This window comes from Panthera pardus, unplaced genomic scaffold, assembly GCF_024362965.1.
Source record: "Panthera pardus isolate Hobbes unplaced genomic scaffold, ASM2436296v1 HiC_scaffold_20, whole genome shotgun sequence".
In the NCBI taxonomy this organism is placed as follows: domain Eukaryota; kingdom Metazoa; phylum Chordata; class Mammalia; order Carnivora; family Felidae; genus Panthera; species Panthera pardus.
Genome location: NW_026526766.1, coordinates 90213634 through 90238415, shown reverse-complemented (window position 1 = coordinate 90238415; position 24782 = coordinate 90213634). Strand labels below are relative to the sequence as shown.

The 24782-nt window shown below is 62.8% G+C and overlaps 1 protein-coding gene and 1 long non-coding RNA gene across 3 annotated transcripts; both read right to left on the bottom strand.

Moving 5' to 3' along the window:
• Window positions 1–1604: 1604 nt before the first annotated feature.
• LOC128778658 (translation initiation factor IF-2-like) lies at window positions 1605–18055 on the bottom strand. 2 transcript variants are annotated; one of them, XM_053908494.1, is made up of 3 exons: window positions 17722–18055; window positions 2353–2602; window positions 1605–2046 (listed from the first exon to the last, which is right to left on the bottom strand). In XM_053908494.1, the coding sequence occupies exons 1-3, from the start codon at window positions 17863–17865 to the stop codon at window positions 1718–1720; spliced, it is 723 nt and encodes a 240-aa protein (XP_053764469.1). In that variant the 5' UTR covers window positions 17866–18055; the 3' UTR covers window positions 1605–1717. The 2 variants fall into 2 exon arrangements, with proteins under 2 accessions (XP_053764469.1, XP_053764470.1); XM_053908495.1 differs by lacking the exon at window positions 17722–18055 and adding an exon at window positions 3037–3229.
• A 438-nt stretch (window positions 18056–18493) lies between these two features.
• Window positions 18494–23575, bottom strand: LOC109249973 (uncharacterized). Its single transcript, XR_008424389.1, has 3 exons — window positions 23183–23575; window positions 20093–20465; window positions 18494–18694 (listed from the first exon to the last, which is right to left on the bottom strand). It is a non-coding gene; the product is annotated as an uncharacterized LOC109249973 (long non-coding RNA).
• Between the last annotated feature and the right edge of the window lie 1207 nt (window positions 23576–24782).

Below are 24782 nucleotides of genomic sequence, written 5' to 3'. Positions count from 1 at the left end.
AGATTCAGACCCTGCAAAGGAAGATGCCACGTGGGGTATCCTGTAGAGTTGTGTTCATTGATGAGGTCACAGTGCTCGGCACACGGCAGGCACCTGAGATCCCCGGCTGAATTAGGGAAGGAGGAAGGGAAGGAGGGAGGGAGGGAAACCATAGAAGTGGGGTCCACACCAGGTCAGGTCAGAGGTCCCGTCAGAGGGCGTCACAACTCGGGCCCTGGAAGGGGGCACGGGACACGTCCTTCTGTCCCTCCAGCGCTGACCTGCCTCCACGTGGGACCTGTTGACCTCCTGGATCGTCTCCACCTCCTCCGCAAACAACGCTGAGTGTTCCCAGAAGGGGGACAGCGAGCAGGGGCCAAGGAGGAGCTTCCGGAATCCAGTGCCCTGGGGGACTCTGGGACAGCCTTCCAGGTGGCCCTTTATGTCCTCCAGGCACCAGGCCACGATTCCACCTCATGTCTCAGGGAATGTGCCAACCCATCTAGAAGGCCGTTACATCCCCATGTCACAGATGGGGACACCGAGGCTAATAGCACAGCCTGGGTCACTAGTAAGACGAGCTGGGTCAGGAAGCCCATCTCCTTGACTTTGGATTGTCCTTCCTGGAGGCCTGCATCTTGGCGTCCTGGGGCTCAGGGTCCCTCCTCCTGGGGGATCTCACCACCCGCCGAAGGCCCCCCCTCACTGATCTCAGGGGAGCAGAGCTGACCAACCTGCCTGGGGCCCCACATGGGGCTGGGGAAGGGTCGACTCCGGGCTCTGGGGACTCTCCCAGTATTGGGCCAGCCGGTCCCCTGCAGGACGAGGACTTCTCGCTGGGGATCGGCTGGGGCCTCTGCTTCCTCACGTGGACACCTAGGCTGCCGGTCCCCAGACCAGAAACCTGCCCGTCTGAAGGCCACCAGCGCTGCCTCCCTCGGGTCTCACTTGCCCGAGTCCCACCCCAGGACGTCCCGCATCTCTGACGCCTGCTCCCATGGGGGTCGCCTCCCCTTGGACTGGGACGGGTCTGGCCTCCATCCCGGGGAACGCACTGATTTGGAGCATTATTTGGCCCAGAGGCCTGTGAACCTTTCTGGCCCTGGGTCGTGAGGGATGCTCTCCCCACTGTGGTGTGACCGTCCAGCCTTCCGCATCTCCCGGTTTCTGTCTGGGCCACGGGAGGACCGGCCGTGTCCTGTCTCGTGTCAGGCTGTGGTGTCACGGCACAGACAGGGGTCTCCACCCCGAGACTGTGCCCATTGTCACCGAAGGGGCCTCTTTTAACCCACCTAATCTTTAATCCCTTGTGATTTCAAGGTCAAAGGAGAAAAAGTCTATTTCAAACGACCACAAAGTACGAAAATGAATCTGTCCCATATGAAAAGTCGGTGCAGACCCAAAGTATCTCTGGCGAGATTCCACTTGAAGGAAGCCTCCAGAGTAGGTAACGGAACACGGAGAGAAAGCAGACTGGGGGTTCCCAGGGGCTGGCGGGGGCACGAATGGGGAATGAGGTTTCCGGGTACACGGTGACCTTTGGGGACCGAATTATTCTGCAACAATATTCTGTGGCGTGATTCACAGAATCGTGAGCATGCCCAGCGCTCAGGAATTGCACAACGTAAAACAAATAAAATTTTTATTGAAGATTAATGTGGATTTTAAACAAACCACGAACAAATAAAGTACCACCTGAAAAGTAGAGGAGAGAAAGGATAAGGGAGAAGAGGAAGAGTCATTCTGGTGGGGGGGCGGAGACTGGGATTGGAGCAAGAATTAGAAATACAATAAACACCCTTTGTAGGCCTTCGGGCCCTTGATTTGTGGCCGGCATCCATGCAGGAGCAAGGGCGGTGGCAGGAACGGTGTCGGGAGCAGAAGCAGGAACCAGCTGACTCTGTTCAGGTGCCCGCTGTCCCAGCACAGGTCCCAGGTCACCTGCTGGCTCTCCGGCCCCTGCAGGAGTCGCCCCAGACTCCACCCCTGCCTGCAGAGACGCCGAGGACCCCGATGCCGTTGGGCCGGGCTCTGGAGCCGCACCGGCTTCTGCTCCTGCCCCGGACTCTTGAGAAGGAAACAGAGTGATGGTTGCAGCGGCTCCAAGGCCTCAGGGTGAGAGGAGGGATGGTCCCCCCCTCCACCCAGCGCCGGCCTCTCCAGGGGCCTTTGCAGAGACACAACTCACCCCAGAGCCTCCCCGAGAAGCCGCGGCCAGGAACCCACACCAGAACCTTTGCCCCCCTGCAGGCCACAGTCCAGGGCTCTCAGTCTCTGCTCCTGGCCCCACACCAGCCCCTGGGGGCTCCTCCCTGGGTGGCCCAGCACCGCCCGGACCCCGTGAACACACATCTGCCACCCCAGCCTTCTCACCCTCGGGCTCTGGCTCCGGGGGCTCCGGGTCCTGATCCCAGGACCGGTGAACCAGGACCCTGTGGAGGGGCCAGGGCGGTGAAGGAGGCCTTCCCAGGCCAACTCTAGGCCCTGCTTCCAGAGACCTCCGTGCGGCCACTCTCTCCCTGGGTCCAGGGTGGCCCTCCTGGGCGACGGGGCACATGCACAACTCTGTAGGGCGGGTGAATCGGGATTCTGCCAATCGTTTCCCGATTTCATCGGTTGATTTCTGTAAAGACAGTGACCCGCGGACGGCCCGGAGACATCACAGCCCCGCCCGGCCATCCTCAGTGTCCTTCCGCCCTCTCTCCCCGCTGCTCCCAGATCGGACACATCCTGAGTGTGCACAGACCTGCGCCTGGGACACAGTGACATCCACCTGCAGGGCTTGTGATGAACCTCGAAGACAAGAGGACCACCCCAGCAGACCCTGTCCCTCCCATCCAGCCTTGACGGGGATGTGAGCCTGACCCGCCCACCAGGCATCTGACCCCTTCATCAGTCTGCCCCTGCTCAGGTGGGCCTTCCACACACGACCCCTCCTTCCACACAGACACACACACACACACACACACACACACACACGGGGGGACATGGGGCTGCACAGGTCAGATCAGAGTGGTGTCGGGCTGGAATGGATGTCTCTAGGTCTCCCTGTGTTACCTTTGGGTCCCTGCGAGGTAGAGACCTGAGGCGTCCTGTGCACGACCTGACCCACTGTCTCAAGGGTCGGGAAGCATCGCGGCCTCGGGCTCCCCTGAGCCGGCAGCCGGGGGACACGGGCACACAACAGGAGAACATGTTCGTCAAGCGAAGGTGTCCCAACGAATGAGCCCAGTCGGGCGCTGTCTCCAGAACGTGGGTGCCTGGTGACCCGGGTTCCGAGTTCTGTTGGGCTCTGTTACCAGGGAGGTGAGGTCACTTCCTGTGGCCCCCTTACCCAGCTTCCTGCTCCTACAAGAGCCCCTCCCAGGCTGCAAAGGGCTCCCCTCCACCCCATGCCCTGTCCCTACAGTGACACCAACACAGCCCAGACACGTCCCCGCGAGGCCTGGTGCGGCCGGTGCCACGGCTTTGGGGCCACAGAGCTGGGTTCAGACCTGGGATTTCCTCCTGACCTGTGCTGGGGCCCTGCACAGACCCCGTGCCTCCTAGGGCGCCCCGGTCTCCCCATCTGCACAGTGGGGTCCTTGTGGCATCTACTTGTAGGGGCGCCATCAGGGAGACACCTGTAGACACGTCCCGTGCCTGCTATCCCATGAGGCTCGTGGGCACACGTGGCCGTGGAAGGATGAGGAAGGGGTGGGCCTGGCACGGAACACACTCACGCGGGCCTGGGTCTGCTCCAGGTCCAGGCACAGCCACCCCTCCTGCCTGAGTCCCGGGCCCCGCAGAAGGTGGAGGTGAACTCGTTCAGACCCTGTGCCCTCCGGACACGCACTCCAGGGGCTCATTGCATTTGGGCTCGGGTCCCGTTGCCTGGTCTGGGCCTAGGTGCTGGGCGGTCCCCACTGTGGCTCCCAGCCTTCCCGATTCCTGGTCCCACGTCCCTCTGTCACCCCCTCCCCTCCCGGGTGGACGGCCTGTGTGACCGGGTTTAAGGGTTAGTATATAATGACTGGGTGTCGTTTCCGGGCCGATTCATGGAATTTCTGGTTTCCTCTCTCCTGGGTCCATTCTCTGTCTCTGCCTCGGACTCTGTCTCTCTCTGTGTGTCTCGCGGGAGCAGGGCCTGTGGGCTCCAGGGTCCAGGTGACAACCCTCAGAAGCCTCCCTTGTGGCCCGTGTCGCTCCCCTGGCCCGGTGCTCAGGTCCCTCACGAGGCCTCCTCGCCCCAGCCAGGGCTCTGCCTGGGGAACCACTTCCTAATGAGGACCCAAGGCTCCAACAAGGAGGGTCTTGACCTCGGTCCCCACACCAGGGTCCGCTGCTCGGCCACGTGATGCACACACAGGTCCTCCGTCCTCCAAGCCCCCATGCTGCCCTCCGCTCTGAAGGACCTTGAGGGAGTAGGAAGCATTTTCCCAGGAGGGGAGAACAGAGGGCCAGGGATGAAGATCCCAGGACACAGAGTCGTCTATGAGCCTGTGGGACACTTGAGACACTGTCTACGCAACCCAGTTTAGGAGGAGTTCTGTGCTGTAGCCCCATCCACACCTCCTAGCTCCATGGGCTCAGCGTCGTGGACACAGGACCCCAGACCCAATTCTACCCTAGTTCCTGTCAATCCCCCCAGACACTTGTGGACCCCCTGACCCTCAGCCGGCACATATCCCCTCCCTATGTGGTGGGTCCCGGGCTATTGCCAGGAATCCTGATGTCCCTGCCCCATGGCCCCGCTGCCTCCAGCCTTTCTCTTCTTTCCCCCTATTACCCACGCCCTCCCAGTGTGGACTCCCCTCTGATCCCCAGCTGGGCAGTCAGTGTCAGCGTGTGTGTGTGTTTCTGTGCGTGTGAGCCTTTCTGGAGATGTCCAGAGGTCACAGCCTCACACGGATGGGGTGGATAGGGACCCCCGAGCATCTCAGGGGCTCTCATTCCCAGGGAGAACCCCATGTGGGGGCAGAGGCTGGCCTCACTTGTCCTAGGCCAGTCCTTGCCTCTCCTGACCTCAGTGTTCCCCCTGTCCCTGAGGGTCAGATGGCGAAGTGCATCAGCGTGGCCGTGGTCCAGGCTCGCCCCCAGGGGTAGGTGGAGGGGAGGTGTCCTGGGTACACAGGCCTCCCTCCCCAAGGCCAGCCGGGTCTGTGTCATGGCCAGGTATGCCCAGGGACCGGCACTCAACACCTGTGGATGATCCAGAGGTGACGCTGATGTGCGTGAATCCAATCGCTCCCCGTCTGGCTGGTCCCCCATGTTCCCACCTCCGCCAACTACTCTGGAACCCCAACCTTCCTGAGCCCCAGAACCATGCCCTCCCCATCCAGGCAGGCCTCAGGGTGCGAGGCCAGGTGGGTTGGACATCTGGGGACACGATGGCCAGTGACTACACCCACCCCACCCAGCTGGCCTGGACCGCAGACTCCACCCCAGGGTCCAGGTGCTTGGACCCTGGGGCATGGCTGGGCCAGGGTCCTGGAGGCAGCAGTGGAGGCCGACTCAGGGCAGGGAGAAGTCGGTCCTCCCCTTGCCCTTCTCCTTTCCTCCTTCTGCCTTGTCTTCCTGGCAGGACCTTGGACAGAGGTCCATCCTGTGCCTGGCTGCAGCCCTGGGCGGAGTCAGAGGGTGGGAAGAGGCCCTTGGAGGCCAGGGGGCACCTCCAGGAAAACCAAGTGTCAGGGGGCTACTGTAACTGGGCATCCCCCGGGCACTCAGTGATTTCAGCCCTTTGTATACATGAGCCCTGACCCCGGGACCGGGTCCCGGCCCCCTCTTCATCCCACGAGGCCCGCATCCTCCCCAGCCGAGGCCCCGTCGGTGGCCGACTCTCCCTGCAGCCCCAAGAACTCCGCGGCTCCAGAGGCTCTACATCTTTCGCGGCTGGAGCCCGAGCAGCCATCAGGGGCCTGGATCCGGGCCCTGGAGCCCCTCAGGGAGGACAGGTGAGACCGGGCAGGAGCCAGGAGAGGGCCGAGTGGAGTCTCCTTGAGGTCATGGCCTCCTGCTCAGCCCAGACCCAAGTGTGTGCTGATCTCTAGGGCACCTGGACCCCAGCTGCTGGGCAGGCTCGGGGACAGAACCCACAATGTGGCTCCTGGTAGCTCACAGGTGTCCCTGTGCCCTGTAGCTACACCTGTCCTACCAGCTGGACTCCCTCCTGCTCGGCCAGCAATACCTGTGGCCAAAAGGAACAGGCCACCGTCAAGGTCTGGGAAGAATGAGTGGCCAGGCAGAAGGGGAAGGCTCGCCCTCGGCTCGGGGGCTCCCTGCCGGGCTGGCGGGGGCTCCGGAGGTGGTTTTCCAGCTCTCTGCTGACCAGCCCTGTGCCCAGAAACACCTGCCTCCCTTCTTGGGGCCTCACTCTCCTGCTCTGTGAAATGGGTGATGCAGACTGACCCCTCCCATGGCAGGAACAAGACGGGACCCCAGGGCCCAGGTTGTCCTCCCGGTCCTTCCCAGAGACATCGGGCTTCAGCTCAGCTTCAACCACCACACGCCCCGGAGCAGCCTTGGGCCCTCAGGAGCTCTGCCTCTCAGGGTCCGCAAGCACAGCTCCTCACTGCCCCTGACCCCCCAGCCGGCGGGCGACACCGCATCGCCGGTGCCCGCCTGGACATGACGATCAGCAGCTTGGACGAGAGCATCCGCCGAGCTGGCAGGGGGCGCGTCCCTTGGTCCCTTCTCGGAGACCACCGAGGTAGAGACCTCACTTGAAAAACTCCTCTGGCTGGAGACCATCTCTGGACCTGTCAGGGAATCCAGCCCCGGGGGGAGATGACGACCTGCTCTGCTCTACAGAGGGGGAGACTGAGGCAGCATCGTCCTCCCAGGCCGGTGCCTGGGAATCCATGCTTGCCTGGGGGCAAATACCAAGCCCTCAAGCTCCCTCCACATCTAGGATGCCGTGGCTCTGACGACACTGCCTGGTCACGTCCCCTGCGCCTGGCAAGCTGCGGTGACCCCTGACTCCTTACCCGACATCCGGAGCCCCGAGTGAACTGGGCCAGATGCCGTCCCCGGGGTGTTCCCCTCCCCCCTCCCTAGTGTTTTCCTCCCCCAGGGAGCCCACCATCCCTGCCCCTCGAGCCCCCGGCTCCCACCGCCCCGCTCCATGGCTCCCGTCCAGAACACCCTCATCTCTAAGGCTGGCTTCAGAGGTCACCTCCTCGGGGTCCTGCCAAAGCCCAGGCTTCGGATCAGAGCGACCCGGGCTCACACCCAGAGCGGGGCCACGTCAGAGTCCTGTGACACACAAGCTGTATGCCAGCTTCTGGGACCTCGGTGCTCTTTTTGCAGATGGGGTCGGCGGCTCCCACCTCCGCTGGGTGTGTGGGGGATGAAAGCAGGGAGGAGAAGGTGTCCGAAGTGGGGGAGCTTGTGGGGGGAGGGGGCTCTCGGGAAGGCAGGGGGCGGGGATGGGGAGGAGGGAAAGGCGGCCTGACCTCCCCCCTTAGACTGGTGTCCCCCTCCCCCTCCTCCTGGCTCAGCCACGCGCCCGCATGAACAGTGGAGTGGAGTGTGGGGGCCAGGTCAGCAGGGTGGGGGTCTGTCTCGTTTCCCTCTTGCCCCCGTGTCTCCATACCCACTGCGTCCAGCCGCCCTGCTTGGGTGGAGTGGCCGTGGGCTCAGGCCTAAGGGGATATGAGGGTCACTGAGCAGGCGTCGGAGATCGGATACGTGCGACCCCAGGTGTCGTGGGCTCCTGCCGCGAGGTGGTCCCGTGCGTGCAGTCCCGTGGTCCCGGTGCACCTGCCCACGCTCCACCTGCCTCGACCTTTGGTGGGAGCACCTCCCCGCCCACAAGGCTCCCGCGCCACATCCTGCCCAAAGGTGGGAGCCAGGGGCCACTCTAGCCGGACTGGTGAAGCCCCTCCTCCAAGCGCTCATGGAACAGTCAGGAAACTGAGGCAGGAGAGGCAGGCACTGGCCGGGGACCCAGCAGGTGAGCAGAGCCTAGAGGGGCTGGGGGAGGTTTCGGGTCCTAGGCCAGGGCTTCACTTTCCCAGGGGGTTTTCGAGGGAATGAGAGCCTCTAAGTTCCTGGAGGACCACTGAAGCCATCCCGTGTGGGGTCCTTTCCTCTGGGCATCCCCGAGTGGGCACAGGTCCACGCAGTTGCATGGAAACACGGTCCCCCGCCCCCCAGTAACTAACCACCCGCGTGGGGGTCAAAGGATGAGTGGACCCTGGAGGTGACAGGGGTTGGGGGAGAGAAGAGTTGTGGGGCGGGGACCTTGTCTCCAGGGAACATGCCCATGAGGGGAGCCACGCCAGGCCGATGGCCAGGGGATCCCCAAGATGCCCCCGTGTGTATCACAGGCACCCCCATTCTAGAGAAGCACCCCACTCAGCTCCCGTGGTTGGAGACCTTCGAATGCGCGACGTGTTCTCATGCTGTGTCCTGATCTTGAGGCTGTGGTCTCAGGAAAGCCCACAGGGAGAGCCTTTTCCCACCTGCAGACGGTGGGTCAGGTCTCACCCTTGAAGGCTGTGGTCATGTGCCCGGAGGGACGCAAAGGTGACACCGGGAGGCCCGGGACTGGCCGGTCTAGCCTGACACGGCCCTGATCCGACTGGTGAGTCGCACGAGCCTCCCTGTGTCTGTGAGTGTGTGTGAGGCTGTGTATGTTTGTAAGGATGGGACGTGGGGGGGAAGCCACCAGAGCAGGAGCAGGCTGATGGGAGGGTCATGTCCACACCCCAGGTCAAGGGTGACCGGGAGGGACAAGGTGAGTTGTGTAGAGCTACAGGACACAGGGACACATTCTGGTGTCCGTCCCCGAGCCTGGCCGGAAGCTGGGGTCCAGGTGCCCTAGGGGTCGGCACACACCAGGGTCTGGGCTGAGCAGGAGGCCGTGACCTCGAGGAGACTCCACTCGGCCCTCTCCTGTGTTCCGTGCCAGGCCCACCCTGTGGCGGGGAGCCACAGTGGGGACCGCCCAGCTCATAGGCCCAGACCAGGCAATGGGACCCGAGCCCAGATGTAATGGAGCCCCGGGCGTGCATGTCTGGTGGGCACAGGGTCTGAACGAGTTCACCTCCACCTTCCCCCGGGCCCGGGACCCAGGCAGGAGGGGTGGCTGTGCCTGGACCCGGAGAGGACCCAGGCCCGCGTGAGTGTGTTCCATGCCAGGCCTACCCCTTCCTCATCCTTCCACGGCCACGTGTGCCCACGAGCCTGATGGGATAGCAGGCACGGGACGTGTCTACAGGTGGCTCCCTGATGGCGCCCCTACAAGTAGATGCCACAAGGACCCCACTGTGCAGACCGGGAGACCGGGGGGCCCCGGGAGGCACAGGGACTGTGCAGGGTCCCAGCACTTGTCAGGAGGAAAACCCAGGTCTGAACCCAGCCCTGTGGCCCCAAAGCCGCGGCCCCGGCTGCAACAGGCCTCGCGGGGACGTGTCTGGGCTGTGTTGGTGTCACTGTAGGGACAGGGCATGGGGTGGAGGGGAGCCCTTTGCAACCTGGGAGGGGCTCTTGTAGGAGCAGGAAACCGGGTAAGGGGACGCCAGGAAGTGACCTCACCTCTCTGGTCACAGAGCCCAATTGAACTCACAACCCGGGTCACCAGGCACCCACGTTCTGGAGACAGTGCCCGACTGGGCTCATTCGTTGGGACACCTACGCCTGACGAACATGTTCTCCTGTTGTGTGCCCGTGTCCCGCGGCTGCCGGCTCAGGGGAGCCCGCGGCCGCGACGCTTCCCGACCCTGGAGACAGTGGGTCAGGTCGTGCACAGGACGCCTCAGGTCTCTAGCTCGCAGGGACCCAGAGGTAACACAGGAGACCCAGAGACAGCCGGTCCAGCCCGATACCGCTCTTATCTGACTTGAGGGGCCCTAGGTCCCCGCCCGTTTGTGTGTGTGTGTGTGTGTGTGTGTGTGTGTGTGTGTGCCTGGATGGAGGGGTCATGTGTGGAGGGCCCTCCTGAGCAGGTGCAGGCTGATGAAGGGGTCAGATGCCTGGTGGGCGGGTCAGGCTCACACCCCGGTCAAGGCTTGACGGCAGGGACAGGGTGGGCTGGGGTGGCCCTCTTGTCCCCAACGTTCATCTCAAGCCCTGTAGGTGGATGTCACTGTGTCCCAGGCACAGGGCTGTGCACACTCAGGATGTGTCCGATCTGGAAGCAGCGGGGAGAGAGGGCGGAAGGACACTGAGGATGGCCGGGCACGGCTGTGATGTCTCCGGGACAGCCGCAGGTCACTGTCTTTACAGAAATCAACCAATGAAATCGGAAACGTCTGGCCAAATCCCGATACACCTGCCCTACAGAGTTGTGCGTGTGCCCGGTCGCCCAGGAGGGCCAACCTGGACCCAGGGAGAGAGTGGCTGCAGGGAGGTCTTGGGAAGCAGAGCCTGGAGATGACCTGGGAAGGCCTCCTTCACCGCCCCGGCCCCCCCACCCCCCACACAGGGTCCTGGTTCACGGGTCCTGGGATCAGGACCCGGAGCCCCCGGAGCCAGAGCCCAAGGGTGAGAAGGCTGGGGTGGGAGATGTGTGTTCATGGGACCAGGGCGGTGCTGGGCCACCCAGGGAGGAGTGCCCGGGGGCTGGTGTGGGGCCAGGAGCAGAGACTGAGAGCCCCGGGCTGCGGACTGAAGGGGGGCAGAGGTCCTGGTGTGGGTTCCTGGCCACGGCTTCTCGGGGAGGCTCTGGGGTGAGTTGTGTGTCTGCAAAGGCCCTTGGAGAGGCCGTCGCTGGGTGGAGGTGGGGGGGGGGGGGAACTTCCCTCCTCTCACCCTGAGGCCTTGGAGCCGCTGCAACCATCACTCTGTTTCCTTCTCAAGAGTCCGGGGCAGGACCAGAAGCCGGTGCAGCTCCAGAGCCCGACCCAAGGGCATCCGGGTCCTCGGCGTCTCTGCAGGCAGGGGTGGAGTCTGGGGCGACTCCTGCAGGGGCCGGAGAGCCAGCAGGTGACCTGGGACCTGTGCTGGGACAGCGGGCACCTGAACAGAATCAGCTGGGTCCTGCTTCTGCTCCCGACACCGTTCCTGCCACCCGCCCTTGTTCCCGTATGGATTCCGGCCACAAATCAAGGGCCCAAAGGCCTTCGAGGGGTGTTTATTGTATTTCTAATTGTTGCTCCAGTCCCAGTCGCCGACCCCGCCACCAGAATGACTCTTCCTCTTCTCCCTTATCCTTTCTCTCCTCTACTTTTTAGGTGGTACATTATTTGTTCATGGTTTGTTTAAAATCCACATTAATCTTCAATAAAAATTTATTTATTTTACGTTGTGCAATTCCTCAGCACGGGGTACGCTCACGACTCCGTGAACCACACCACAGAATTTTGCTGCAGAATATCTCGGTCCCCAAGGGTTTCAAACCCTAAACGTGGTTTTCAAGCTGCTGTAAAATCTGATTCCCACTGAGTACAGAAAACCCAGGCACCCAGCTGGACCCTGGCCAGGGGAGCCTAGGGTCTGTGACAGCTGGGACGGGGTAGGTACATTCGGCGACCCTCGTGTACCCGCGTGTCCAACCCACCCGGCCCTCAAGTCTGCAGCCCACTGGCTGGGGTGAGGCTGATCCGAGGGCCCACAGGATTTGGGGTTACAGGGCAGCGGTCTGGAGGCAGGGTGCACACGGGATCAGTGGCACGGAGCCCCCCGGGGAGGGCACACAGCCGTGCCAGGCCGAGGACACGAGACCCAGCTGCCCTTTGCTAGGGAGGCCTGTGTGCCTGGCCCATCTCCTCTCCATCCACCCAGGAGGAGAGCCTGGGCCCTGTCCACGCTGACGTCACTCCACGCCCAACCTCAGGGCCAGGTGGGAGACTGAGGCCAGGGACCGGCCCAGGATACGTGAGGTGGGCAGAGTCCAAGCAGTGGGGGGTCTCCGTCCTAGGCCAAACTCAGCCCTCCCCTGGGGTTCGCCCTGGGAATGAGACCCCTGAGATCCCGTCAGATCCCTATCAACCCCGTACGAGGTGGGGCTGTTATATCTGGATGTCCCCAGACCGTACAGGCAAGCACACGCACACACACACAAACACACACACACACACAGACACACACACACAGGCACACACACACACACACACACAGACACACACGCACACTGACCACCCGGCAGCGGCTCAAGGGGAGTACACCCTGGAGGGGGGAGGTGACACCGGGGCAAGAAGAAGGGGACTGGAGGCAGCTCTGCCACGGGGCAGGGGCGCCCAGTGGGCTGGCAGCATGACCAGGGCTCATACGTGGGGTAGGGAGACGTGCCAGCCTGATGGCCAGCGGGGTCTCCAGGGTACCCAGGGGGCTGCCTGGGCTGGGCACTTCCCCGGGGCACCCGGAGAAGACTGGGTCTGGGGTCCTGTGTCCACCACAAGCCTGGAGCTAGAAGGAGACACCCCGCTAGTGGGAGGGGGCTACACGACAGGCCTCAGCTTCCTCCTGTGTAAATTGGGCTGCATAGACGTGATGTCCCAAGGGTCCCACAGGCTTGTCTGCTGGCCCTGGACCTCCACCCCTGCCCCAAGATGCTCCTGGTCCTGGGAAAATGCTTTCTCCTCCCTCAAGGTCCTTCTGAGCGGAGGGCAGCCTGGGGGCTTGGAGGACCGAGGACCTGGATGGGCAGCACGTGGCCGAGCATGGACCCTGGTGTGGGGACCGAGGTCAAGACCCTCCTTGTCAGAGCCCCGGGGCCTCATTAGGAAGGGCTTCCAGAGGCAGTGCCCTGGCTGGGGTGAGGAAGCCTTAGGAGTGAACGGGGCACCGGGACGGGAGAGGTGGAACGGGGGACGAGGGAGGCTTCTGAAGTCCTCACATCGCCCCTGGAGCCCGCAGGTCCTGCCCCTGTGCCCCCCTAGGGCCAGGGAGGGCTGCTGCCTTGACTACACCCAAACAAAGGTGTGTGTTTTGTTTTCTGGTTTCCCTGCCTGGGGCTGTCATGCCGGTGCTGACCACCAGGGGGCAGGCTGTGTCCACTGTGTTCAGGGAAGCCTCTGGAGCGGGAAGGGACGCTCAGGGGTCAAGCTGGGCGTCCCCTGCCCCCAACCCAACATGTACCTCTTACTATTAGTCTGCATGTCCACAGCGTGAGCTGCTCAGAGGCAGGTAGGGACACTGAGATCCCCTCTGGACGCATTCAGCCCCTGTGCCTCTCACCCTGAGCAGGGGCTGTTGGGCCCCGGGGGCCGGAGTCAAAGGTCCCGCGAGGTCCCAGCCCTCCAGGAGCTCACAGCCGAGTGGGAGGTCGGTCAAAGCACAAGAGCAAATCCGTGTGAAAGGAAAGACTAAGCGGCCAAGCTGGACCGGGAGCCCTGGCCTCCAAACTCCGTCCTCGACCTCCCTACCACCCAGATCCTCCCGCTTGATCCCTGGCTGTGACCTCCGCCTGAGATCCCGGAGGAGGCCCGGGAATGTCTCCCAGGAAGGAGGGGCTACGTGGTCGAGCATGTCTTAGAACCCTGGAAGGAGCAGGAACAGGGCTCCCCAGACCTTCATCTCCAAGGGCAGGTGGAGGCAGGGCCTCTAGCCCAGTGAGTGCATGCACCTCCCATTTGTTACCGGAGGGCAGAACCTTCTGTCTGGAGCAAGGGCCAGCGTTTTCCCGGGAGCCCAGCAGACGGCCTTGGAAAGCTCAAGGTAGACCCAGACATCCGTGTCAGGCCCCGCGGGGCCTCGGTACCGGGACTGGGCGACAACAGGAGACGTGTCTCTGTGGACAGATGCCAGGTCTCAGGCCACCTGCCACGGGCCCTGCCCTCGACGTTCTGGGTGACCTTGGACAAAACCTCAGTGTTTCCTGCTATAAAAAGAAGCGATGGGTTCCTCATGGGCTCGTCAAGCTGTGCTTCTGGGATTGGGGGTCGGGCCTCTAGGGGGCCGTGGACGTTCGGGGAGTCCACACCTCATCCCGGTGTCACCCTGAGCAGCTCTGTCCTGTGTTTGCCACACAGGGTTTCTGCCTTAGGTACCGTCGGGACAACATAGGCCCGCCCCCATATAGGTGAGGTTTAAAAACGTAAGGGCAGGTGAGCGCTGGGCCAAGCCTGTCCCTCCGGGTCTCTGCTCCTCTGTTCCTTGTTGTCCTGTGCGCTCAGGGGGGACCAGTGGGTATGCAGTCTGGTTGCTCAGTCTACGGGAGTCCAGCTGAACCTGCAGGTCATTCTTTCAACAAATCCCATCGTCCCGCACTCGCTAAGTCCAGGCCTCGACCCACAGCCCCCATCCTGTCCCTGGGATCAGCTGGTCATGGGGACCAAATCGGCAAGCTCTTCTGAGACCAGCAGGCCGGGACCCCAGGAGCAGACCCAGGGAGAGGAGAGGGCTGCCCCTGCATCCGGCAGAGGAGCTGAGGGTGGGGCAAGGGGCCCAGACCCACATGTGAACGAGGGCATGTTCGGAGGGGCCTGTGTGCCCAGCAGGCTCACCCTGGGCTGGAGAGAAGGCCTTGCCCTTTGGAGAAGGCTGGGAGGGACGAAGGTCCAGCCTCCCTCATCCACTGTGGGGGTTGGGGCCGCCTTGCCGTTCAGGCTCCACAAGCTGGGACCTGGGGCAGGTCATCTGGACCTTCTAGACTCGTGCTTCCTTGCAGGGACATGTGCAGCGGCCTCCCTCGCAGACTCGCCAGAGGGGACACAGCGCAGGAAGATTCAGACCCTGCAAAGGAAGATGCCACGTGGGGGACCCCGTAGAGTCATGCTCACTGAAGAGGTCACAGTGCTCGGCACATGGCAGGCACCTGAGATCCCCGGCTGAATTAGGGAAGGAGGGAGGGAGTGAAACCACAGTAGCGGGGTCCACACCAGGTCAGGTCAGAGGGTGTCACACCTCGGGCCCTGGAAGGGGGCACGGGACATGTCCGTCTGTCCCTCCAGCGCTGACCTTCCTCCACGTGGGACTGTTGACCTCCTGGATCGTCTCCACCTCCTCTGCAAACAACGCTGAGTGTTCCCAGAAGGGGGACAGCGGGCAGGGGCCAAGGAGGGGCTTCCGGAATCCAGTGCCCTGGGGGACTCTGGGACAGCCTTCCAGGTGGCCCTTTATGTCCTCCAGGCACCAGGCCACGATTCCACCTCATGTCTCAGGGAATGTGCCCACCCATCTAGAAGGCCCGTTATGTCCCCATGTCACAGATGGGGACACCGAGGCTAATAGCACAGCCTGGGTCACAAGTAAGACGAGCTGGGTCAGGAAGCCCATCTCCTTGACTTTGGATTGTCCTACGCACAGGCCTGCATCTTGGCATCCTGGGGCTCAGGGTCCCTCTTCCTGGGGAACCCCACCACCTGCCGAGGGCCCCCCCCCCGAACTCAGGGGAGCAGAGCTGACCAACCTGCTTGGGGCCTGGCATGGGGGCTGGGGAAGGGCCGACCGGGGCTCTGGGGGCTCTCCCAGTACTGGGCCAGCCGGTCCCCTGCAGGACGAGGACTTCTCGCTGGGGATCGGCTGGGGCCTCTGCTTCCTCACGTGGACACCTAGGCTGCCGGTCCCCAGACCAGAAACCTGCCCGTCTGAAGGTGACCACCGCTGCCTCCCTCGGGTCTCACTTGCCCGAGTCCCTCCCCGGGACGCCCCGCATCTCTGACGCCTGCTCCCGTGGGGACCACCTCCCTTGGACTGGGACGAGTCTGGCCTCCATCCCGGGGAACACACTGGCTTTGGGGCATTATTTGGCCCAGAGGCCTGTGAATCTTCTGGCCCTGGGTCGTGAGGGATGCTCACCCCTCTGTGGTGTGAGCGTCCAGCCTTCTGCATCTCCCGGTTTCTGTTTGGGCCACGGGAGGACCGGCCCTGTCCTGGCTGGCGTCAGACTGTAGTGTCACAGCACACACAGGGGTCTCCACCCAAAGACCATTGTCACCGAAGGGGCCTCCATTTTCCCACCTAATCTTTAATCCATTGTGATTTCAATATCAAATGAGAAAGAGTCTATTTCAAATGAACACAAAGTACTAAAATGAATCTGTCCCGTCTGAAAAGTTGGTTCAGACCCAAAGGTATCTCTGGCGAGATTCCACTTGACGGAAACCTCCATAGTAGGTAACAGAACACGGAGAGAAAGCAGACTGGGGGCTCCCAGGGGCTGGCGGGGGCACGAATGGGGAGTGAGGGCTCCGGGTACACGGTGACCCTTGGGGACTGAGATATTCTACAACAAAATTCTGTTGCCTGGTTCACAGCGTTGTGAGCGTACCCAGTGCTCAGGAATTGCACAATGTAAAACAAACAAAAATTTTTATTGAAGATTAATGTGGATTATAAGAAACAATGAACAAATAAAGTAACAGCTAAATAGAAGAGGAGAGAAAGGATAAGGGAGAAGAGGAAGAGACATTCTGGTGGGGGGTCATGGTCCGGGAATGGAACAACAATTAGATATAGAAGAAACACCCCGTGAGAGTCTTCAGGCCCTTCATTTGTGGCTGGCATCCATGTGGGAGCAAGGGCAGTGGCAGGGGCGGGGGCAGGGGCGGGGAGAAGGGCATTGGGAGGGGCGGGGAGAAGGGCAGTGACAGGGGCAGGGGCAGGAGTGGGGAGAAGGGCATTGGGAGGGGCGGGGAGAAGGGCAGTGACAGGAACAGAGTTGGGAGCAGCAGCGGGAACTGTGACAGCAGCAGAGGCAAGAGCAGAAGCAGGACCCAGCTGACTCTGCTCAGGTGCCCGCTGTCCCCGCACAGGTCCCAGGTCACCTGCTGGCTCTCCGGCCCCTGCTGGAGTCATTCCAGGCACCACGCCTGCCTGCAGAGCCCCGGAGGCCCCCGATGCTGTTGGGCCAGGATTTGGAGCCGCACCGGCTTCTGCTCCTGCCCCGGACTCTTGAGAAGGAAACAGAGTGATGGTTGCAGTGGCTCCAAGGCCTCAGGGTGAGAGGAGGGAAGGTCCCCCACCCTACCCAGCGCCGGCCGCTCCAGGGGCCTTTGCAGACACACAACTCACCCCAGAGCCTCCGCGAGAAACCGTGGCCAGGAACCCACACCAGGACCTCTGCCCCCCTTCAGTCCGCAGCCCGGGGCTCTCAGTCTCTGCTCCTGGCCCCACACCAGCCCCCGGGGGCTCCTCCCTGGGTGGCCCAGCACCGCCCCGACCCCGTGAACACACATCTCCCACCCCAGCCTTCTCACCCTCGGGCTCTGGCTCCGGGGGCTCCGGGTCCTGATCCCAGGACCGGTGAACCAGGACCCTGTGGAGGGGCCAGGGCGGTGAAGGAGGCCTTCCCAGGTCATCTCCAGGCTCTGCTTCCCAAGACCTCCCTGCAGCCACTCTCTCCCTGGGTCCAGGGTGGCCCTCCTGGGCGACGGGGCACACGCACAACTCTGTAGGGCTTGTGTATCGGGATTCGGCCAGACATTTCCCAATTTCATCAGTTGATTTCTGTAAAGACAGTGACCCGAGGATGGCCCTGAGACATCACATCCTCGCCCGGCCATCCTCAGTGTCCTTCTGCCCTCTCCCCCTGCAGCTCTCAGATCGGACACAGACCTGAGTGTGCACAGCCCTGCGCCTGGGACACAGTGACATCCACCAGCAGGGCTCTGGATGAACCTTGGGGACAAGAGGGCCACCCCAGCACACCCTGTCCCTGCCGTTCAGCCTTGACGGGGGTGTGAGCCTGACCCGCCCACCAGGCATCTGACCCCTTCATCAGCCTGCACCTGCTCAGGTGGGCCCTCCACACATGACCCCTCCTTCCTCGCACACACACACACACACACACACGGGGGGGGGACATGGGGCCGCACAGGTCAGATCAGAGCGGTGTCGGGCTGGACCGGCTGTCTCTGGGTCTCCCTGTGTTACCTTTGGGTCCCTGCGAGCTAGAGACCTGAGGCGTCCAGTGCACGACCTGACCCACTGTCTCCAGGGTCGGGATGCGTCGCGGCCACGGGCTCCCCTGAGCCGGCAGCCGCGGGACACGGGCACACAACAGGAGAACATGTTCATCAGGCGAAGGTGTCCCAACGAATGAGCCCAGTCGGGCGCTGTCTCCAGAACGTGGGTGCCTGGTGACCCGGGTTCCGAGTTCTGTTGGGCTCTGTGACCAGGGAGGTGAGGTCACTTCCTGGGGTCCCCTTACCCGGCTTCCTGCTCCTACAAGAGCCCCTCCCAGGCTGCAAAGGGCTCCCCTCCACCCCATGCCCTGTCCCTACAGTGGCACCAACACAGCCCAGACACGTCCCCGCGAGGCCTGGTGCCGCCGGTGCCACGGCTTTGGGGCCACAGCGCTGGGTTCAGACCTGGGTTTTCCCCCTGACCAGTGCTGGGACCCGCTCAGACCCTGTGCCTCCCGGGGCCCCCCGGTCTCCCCGTCTGCACAGTGGGGTCCTTGTGGCATCTACTTGTAGGGGCGCCATCAGGGAGCCACCTGTAGACACGTCCCGTGCCTGCTATCCCATGAGGCTCGTGGGCACACGTGGCAGTGGAAGGATGAAGAAGGGTGGGCCTGGCACGGAACACAGGAGAGGGCCGAGTGGAGTCTCCTTGAGGTCATGGCCTCCTGCTCAGCCCAGACCCTGGTGTGTGCCGACCCCTAGGGCACCTGGACCCCAGCTTCTGGCCAGGCTCAGGGATGGAGACCAGGCAATGTATTCAGAGCCACGGCATCCTAGATGTGGAGGGAGCTCGCGGGCTTGGTATTTGCCCCCAGGCAAGAATGGATTCCCAGGCACCGGCCTGGGAGGATGATGTTGCCTCAGTCTCCTCCTCTGTAGAGCAGAGCAGGTCGCCGCCTCCTCCCGGGGCTGGATTCCCCGGCAGGTCCAGAGATGGTCTCCTGTCAGAGGCATTGTTCAAGTGAGGTCCCTACCCGGAGAGGTCTCGGAGAGGGGACCAAGGGACGTGCCCCTGCCAGCTCGGCGGATGCTCTCGTCCAAGCTGCTGATCGTCACGTCCAGGCCGGCACCGGCGATGCGGTGTTGCCCGCCGGCTGGGGGGACAGGGGCAGTGAGGAGCTGTGCTTGCGGACCCTGAGAGACAGAGCTCGTGAGGGCCCAAGGCTGCCCCGGGGCGTGTGGCGGCTGAGGCTGAGCTGAAGCCCGATGTCTCTGGGAAGGACCGGGAGGACAGCCCGGGCCCTGGGGTCTCTGGGGGGAACTGGGAGGACAGCCCGGGCCCTGGGGTCTCTGGGGGGGGACTGGGAGGACAGTCCAGGCCCTGGGGTCTCTGGGAAGGACAGGGCTCCAAATTGAGACTCACAAGCTGCCGAAGCAAGTTCCTGCCGAGTTTTCTGTGAAACCTCCTTTCAGTGTATATGGTGAATTCGGGGGCTCACACATTCAAGTGTAGACTCACTGTTTACAGCCAGTATAACCCGCTGACCCCCTACCCTCGCCAGGAAAATAGTCCAGGGAAGAGCTGTCTGGGCTGTGGGAGGGCTCCTCCCATTTCTCCTGGCCTGGGGGGACCCCAGAGAACGTCTCCATTGTTCTCTTTCCCTCCAAGGGAGGAGCTGCCCCGAGCACCCCTGCACCCTGGATGTCCCCACCCCCAGGTCCCCACTGCTGAGAAAGAGGCCACAGTGACCTGTGTCCGGAGTCTGGTCGGCCACTGCTCCTGCGGCCATGCCAGGCCCTGGTGGCTGGATGGAAAGGCTGGATGGCTTTGGGGGCGGGCCTCACTGGCGTCCCCTCTCCCCTTCCCCACTGCGGTCTGCGATCCGGGCCCTGTACGGGTGCTCCATCCATCGCCGTTACCCGCCTTGTTCCTGCCATGGAAGGGATCAGTCTGCATCACCCATTTCGCAGAGCAGGAGAGTGAGGCCCAGAGAAGGGAGGCAGGTGTTTCTGGGCACAGGGCTGGTCAGCAGAGCGCTGGAATACCACCTCCAGAGCCCCCGCCGGCCCGGCGGGGACCCCCCGAGCCGAGGGCGAGCCTTCCCCTTCTGCCTGGCCACTCATTCTTCCCAGACCTTGACGGTGGCCTGTTCCTTTTGGCCACAGACATTGCTGGCCGAGCAGGAGGGAGTCCAGCTGGTAGGACAGGTGTAGCTACAGGGCACAGGGACACCTGTGAGCTACCAGGAGCCACATTGTGGGCTCTGTCCCCGAGCCTGCCCGGCAGCTGGGGTCCAGGTGCCCTAGGGATCAGCACACACTTGGGTCTGGGCTGAGCAGGAGGCCATGACCTCGAGGAGCCTCCACTCGGCCCTCTCCTGGCTCCTGCCCGGTCTCACCTGTCCTCCCTGAGGGGCTCCAGGGCCCGGATCCAGGCCCCTGATGGCTGCTCGGGCTCCAGCCGCGAAAGATGTAGAGCCTCTGGAGCCGCGGAGTTCTTGGGGCTGCAGGGAGAGTCGGCCACCGACGGGGCCTCGGCTGGGGAGGATGCGGGCCTCGTGGGATGAAGAGGGGGCCGGGACCCGGTCCCGGGGTCGCGGCTCATGTATACAAAGGGCTGAAATCACTGAGTGCCCGGGGGATGCCCAGTTACAGTAGCCCCCTGACACTTGGTCATCCTGGAGGTGGCCCCCAGCCTCCCTGGGCAGCCTGCCACCCTCTGACTCCTCACAGGGCTGCAGCCAGGCACAGGCTGGACCCGTGTCCAACGTCCTGCCAGGAAGACAAGGCGGAAGGAGGAAAGGAGAAGGGCAAGGGCAGACCGACTTCTCCCTGCCCTGAGTCGGCCTCCACTGCTGCCTCCAGGAGCCCTGGCCCAGCCATGCCCCAGGGTCCATGCACCTGGACCCTGGGGTGGAGTCTGCGGTCCAGGCCAGCTGGGTGGGATGGGTGTAGTCACTGGCCATCGTGTCCCCAGATGTCCAACCCACCTGGCCTCGCACCCGGAGGCCTGCCTGGCAGGGGCGGGCATGGTTCTGGGGCTGAGGAGAGGTTCGGTTCCCAGAGCAGTTGGCGGAGGTGGGAACATGGGGGACCAGCCAGGTGGGGAGCGGTTGGATTCATGCACGTCACCGGACCGTCTGGATCATCTACAGGTGCTGGGTGCAGGTCCCTGGGCACACCTGGCCACCCCACGACCCAGCCGGCCCTGGGGAGGGAGGCCTGGGTACCCGGGGCACCTCCCCTCCACCTACCCCAGGGGTGAGCCTGGGCCCTGGCCACACTGATGCACTTCCCCATCTGACCCCCAGGGACAGAGGGACCCTGAGAAGAGGCAAGGACTGGCCCAGGACAAGACAGGTGTGCAGGGTCCAAGGCGCAGGGCTGGTCTCCAGTCCTAGGCCAGCCTCTACCCACACATGGGGTTCCCCCTGGGAATGAGAACCCCTGATGTTCGGGGGTCCCTATCCACCCCGTCCCTGTGAGGCTGTGACCTCTGGGCGTCTCCAGAAACGCGTGCACACACACACACACACACACACACACACACACACACACACACACATTCTGACTGTCCAACTGGAGATCAGAGGGGAGTCCACACTGGGAGGGGTTGGGTAACACGGGAGAAAGAAGAGAAAGGCTGGAGGCAGTGGGGCCATGGGGCAGGGACATCAGGATTCCTGGCAATAGCCCGGGACCCACCACATAGGGAGGGCAGATGTGCCGGCTGAGGGTCACGAGGTCCCCAAGGTGTCCAGGAGGATTGGCAAGAACTAGGGAAGACGGGGTCTGGGGTCCTGTGTGTACCATGCTGGGCCCCTGGAGCTAGGAAGTGTGGACGGGGCTACAGCACAGAAGGACTCAGCTTCCTCCTCCTAAACTGGGCTGCGTAGACAGTGTCCCAAGGGTCCCACAGGCTCATAGATGAGTCTGTGTCCTAGGATCTTCATCCTTGGCCCTCTGTTCTCCCCTCCTGGGAAAATGCTTCCTACTCCCTCAGGGTCCTTCTGAGCAGAGGGCAGCCTGGGGGCTTGGAGGACCAGGCCCTGGGTTTGCAGCACGTGGCCGAGCAACGGACCCTGGTGTGGGGACCGAGGTCAAGACCCTCCTGGTTGGAGCCTTGGGTCCTCATTAGGAAGTGGTTCCCCAGGCAGTGCCCCGGCTGGGGCGAGGAGGCCTCATGAGGGAGCTGAGCACCGGGTCGGGGGAGGGACACGGGCCACAAGGGAGGCTTCTGAGGGTTGTGACCTGGACCCTGGAGCCCACAGGCCCTGCTCCTGCGGGACACAAAGAGAGACACAGAGTCCGAGGCAGAGACAGAGAATGACCCAGGAGAGAGGAAACCAGAAATTCCATGAATCGGCCCAGAAATGAAACCCAGTCATCATATTCTAGCCCTTAGAACCCGGTCACATGGGCCGTCCACCCGGGAGGGGAGGGGGTGACAGAGGCACTTGGGACCAGGAACCGGGAAGGCGGGGAGCCACAGTGGGGACCGCCCAGCTCATAGGCCCAGACCAGGCAATGGGACCCGAGCCCAGATGTAATGGAGCCCCGGGCGTGCATGTCTGGTGGGCACAGGGTCTGAACGAGTTCACCTCCACCTTCCCCCGGGCCCGGGACCCAGGCAGGAGGGGTGGCTGTGCCTGGACCCGGAGATGACCCAGGCCCGCGTGAGTGTGTTCCATGCCAGGCCTACCCCTTCCTCATCCTTCCACGGCCACGTGTGCCCACGAGCCTGATGGGATAGCAGGCACGGGACGTGTCTACAGGTGGCTCCCTGATGGCGCCCCTACAAGTAGATGCCACAAGGACCCCACTGTGCAGACCGGGAGACCGGGGGGCCCCGGGAGGCACAGGGACTGTGCAGGGTCCCAGCACTTGTCAGGAGGAAAACCCAGGTCTGAACCCAGCCCTGTGGCCCCAAAGCCGCGGCCCCGGCTGCAACAGGCCTCGCGGGGACGTGTCTGGGCTGTGTTGGTGTCACTGTAGGGACAGGGCATGGGGTGGAGGGGAGCCCTTTGCAACCTGGGAGGGGCTCTTGTAGGAGCAGGAAACCGGGTAAGGGGACGCCAGGAAGTGACCTCACCTCCCTGGTCACAGAGCCCGATTGAACTCACAACCCGGGTCACCAGGCACCCACGTTCTGGAGACAGCGCCCGACTGGGCTCATTCATTGGGACACCTTCGCCTGATGAACATGTTCTCCTGTTGTGTGCCCGTGTCCCGCGGCTGCCGGCTCAGGGGAGCCCGTGGCCGCGACACTTCCCGACCCTGGAGACAGTGGGTCAGGTCGTACACAGGATGCCTCAGGTCTCTAGCTCGTAGGGACCCAAGGGTAACACAGGGAGACCCAGAGACAGCCGGTCCAGCCCGACACCGCTCTGATCTGACCTGTGCAGCCCTAGGTCCCCTCCCGTGTGTGTGTGTGTGTCTGTGTGTGTGTGTGTGTGTGTGTGGAAGGAGGGGTCGTGTGGAGGGCCCACCTAAGCAGGTGCAGGCTGATGAAGGGGTCAGATGCCTGGTGGGCGGGTCATGCTCACACCCCAGGTCAAGGCTGGCTAGGAGGGACAGGGTGTGCTGGGGTGGCCCTCTTGTCCCCGATGTTCATCCCGAGCCCTGTAGGTGGATGTCACTGTGCTCCGGGTGCAGATCTGTGCACACTCAGGTCTGTGTCCGATCTGACAGCTGCAGGGGGAGAGGGCAGAAGGACACTGAGTTGGCCAGGCGGGGCTGTGATGTCTCCGGGCCGTCCGCGGGTCACTGTCTTTACAGAAATCAACTGATGACATCGGGAAACGATTGGTGGAATCCCGATACACCTGCCCTACAGAGTTGTGTGTGTGCCCCATCGCCCAGGAGGGCCACCCTGGACCCGAGGAGAGAGTGACTGCACTGAGGTTTTGGGAAGCAGGGCCTGGAGTTGGCCTGGGAAGGCCTCCTTCAGCGCCCCGGCTCCACTGTAAGGTCCTCATTCACCTGTCCTGGGACCAGTACTTTGAGTGTCCAGAGTCAGAGCCCGAGGGTGAGAAGGCAGGGGGTGGGCGATGGGGGTGCACGGGGCCCGGGTGGTGCTGGGCCACCCTGGGAGGAGTCCCTGGGGGCTGGTGTGGGGCCAGGAGCAGAGACTGAGAGCCCCAGGCTGGGGACTGCGGGGGCAGAGGTCCTGGTGTGGGTTCCTGGCCGCGGCTTGTCGGGGAGGCTCTGGGGTGAGTTGTGTGTCTGCAAAGGCCCCTGGAGCGGCCGGCGCTGGGTGGTGGGGGGACCTTCCCTCCTCTCACCCTGAGGCCTAGATGCCGCTGCAAGCATCACTCTGTTTCCTTCTCAAGAGTCCGGGGCAGGAGCAGAAGCCGGTGCTGCTCCAGAGCCCAGCCCAACAGCATCGGGGTCCTCGGCATCTCTGCAGGCAGGGGTGGAGTCTGGGGCGACTCCTGCAGGGGCCGGAGAGCCAGCAGGTGACCTGGGACCTGTGCGGGGACAGCAGGCACCTGAGTAGAGTCAGCTGGGTCCTGCTTCTGCTGGTTCCACTGTTCCCGCTTCTGCTCCCAACACTGTTCCTGCCATCGCCCTTCTCCCCGCCCCTGCCACTGTCCTTGCTCCCACATGGATGTCGGCCAAAAATCAAGGGATTGAAGACCTATACAGGGTGCTTTTTTTATTTTCTTTTATTTTTTGTTTATTATATTTTATTTCAAATTTATTCTCTAATCCCTGACCCCGATCCCCACCAAAATGTCTCTTCCTCCTCTCCCTTATCCTTTTTCTCTTCTACTTTTTAGCTGTTATTTGTTCATTAGTTATAATTTATATTAATCTTCAATAAAAATTTTGTTTATTTTACGTTGTGCAATTCCTGAGCACTGGGTACGCTCACGACGCTGTGAACCACGCCACAGAATTTTGCTGCAGAATATCTCGGTCCCCAAGGGTCACCGTGTACCCGGAGCCCTCAGTCCCCATTCGTGCCCCCGCCAGCCCCTGGGAACCCCCAGTCTGCTTTCTCTCCATGTTCCGTTACCTACTCTGGAGGTTTCCTTCAAGTGGAATCTCGCCAGAGATACCTGTGGGTCTGCACCGACTTTTCAG

What these genes read in the sequence shown, in the direction of transcription:
- LOC128778658 (XM_053908494.1), bottom strand. Translation starts at nt 17,865, where the DNA reads ATGAACATGTTCTCCTGTTGTGTGCCCGTGTCCCGCGGCTGCCGGCTC. An exon ending in TAGCTCGCAGGGACCCAAAG is followed by an intron (nt 2,603 to 17,721) that starts GTAACACAGGGA and finishes CTGTCTTTACAG; the next exon opens with AAATCAACCGATGAAATCGG. An exon ending in CCCGGAGCCAGAGCCCGAGG is followed by an intron (nt 2,047 to 2,352) that starts GTGAGAAGGCTG and finishes TTCCTTCTCAAG; the next exon opens with AGTCCGGGGCAGGAGCAGAA.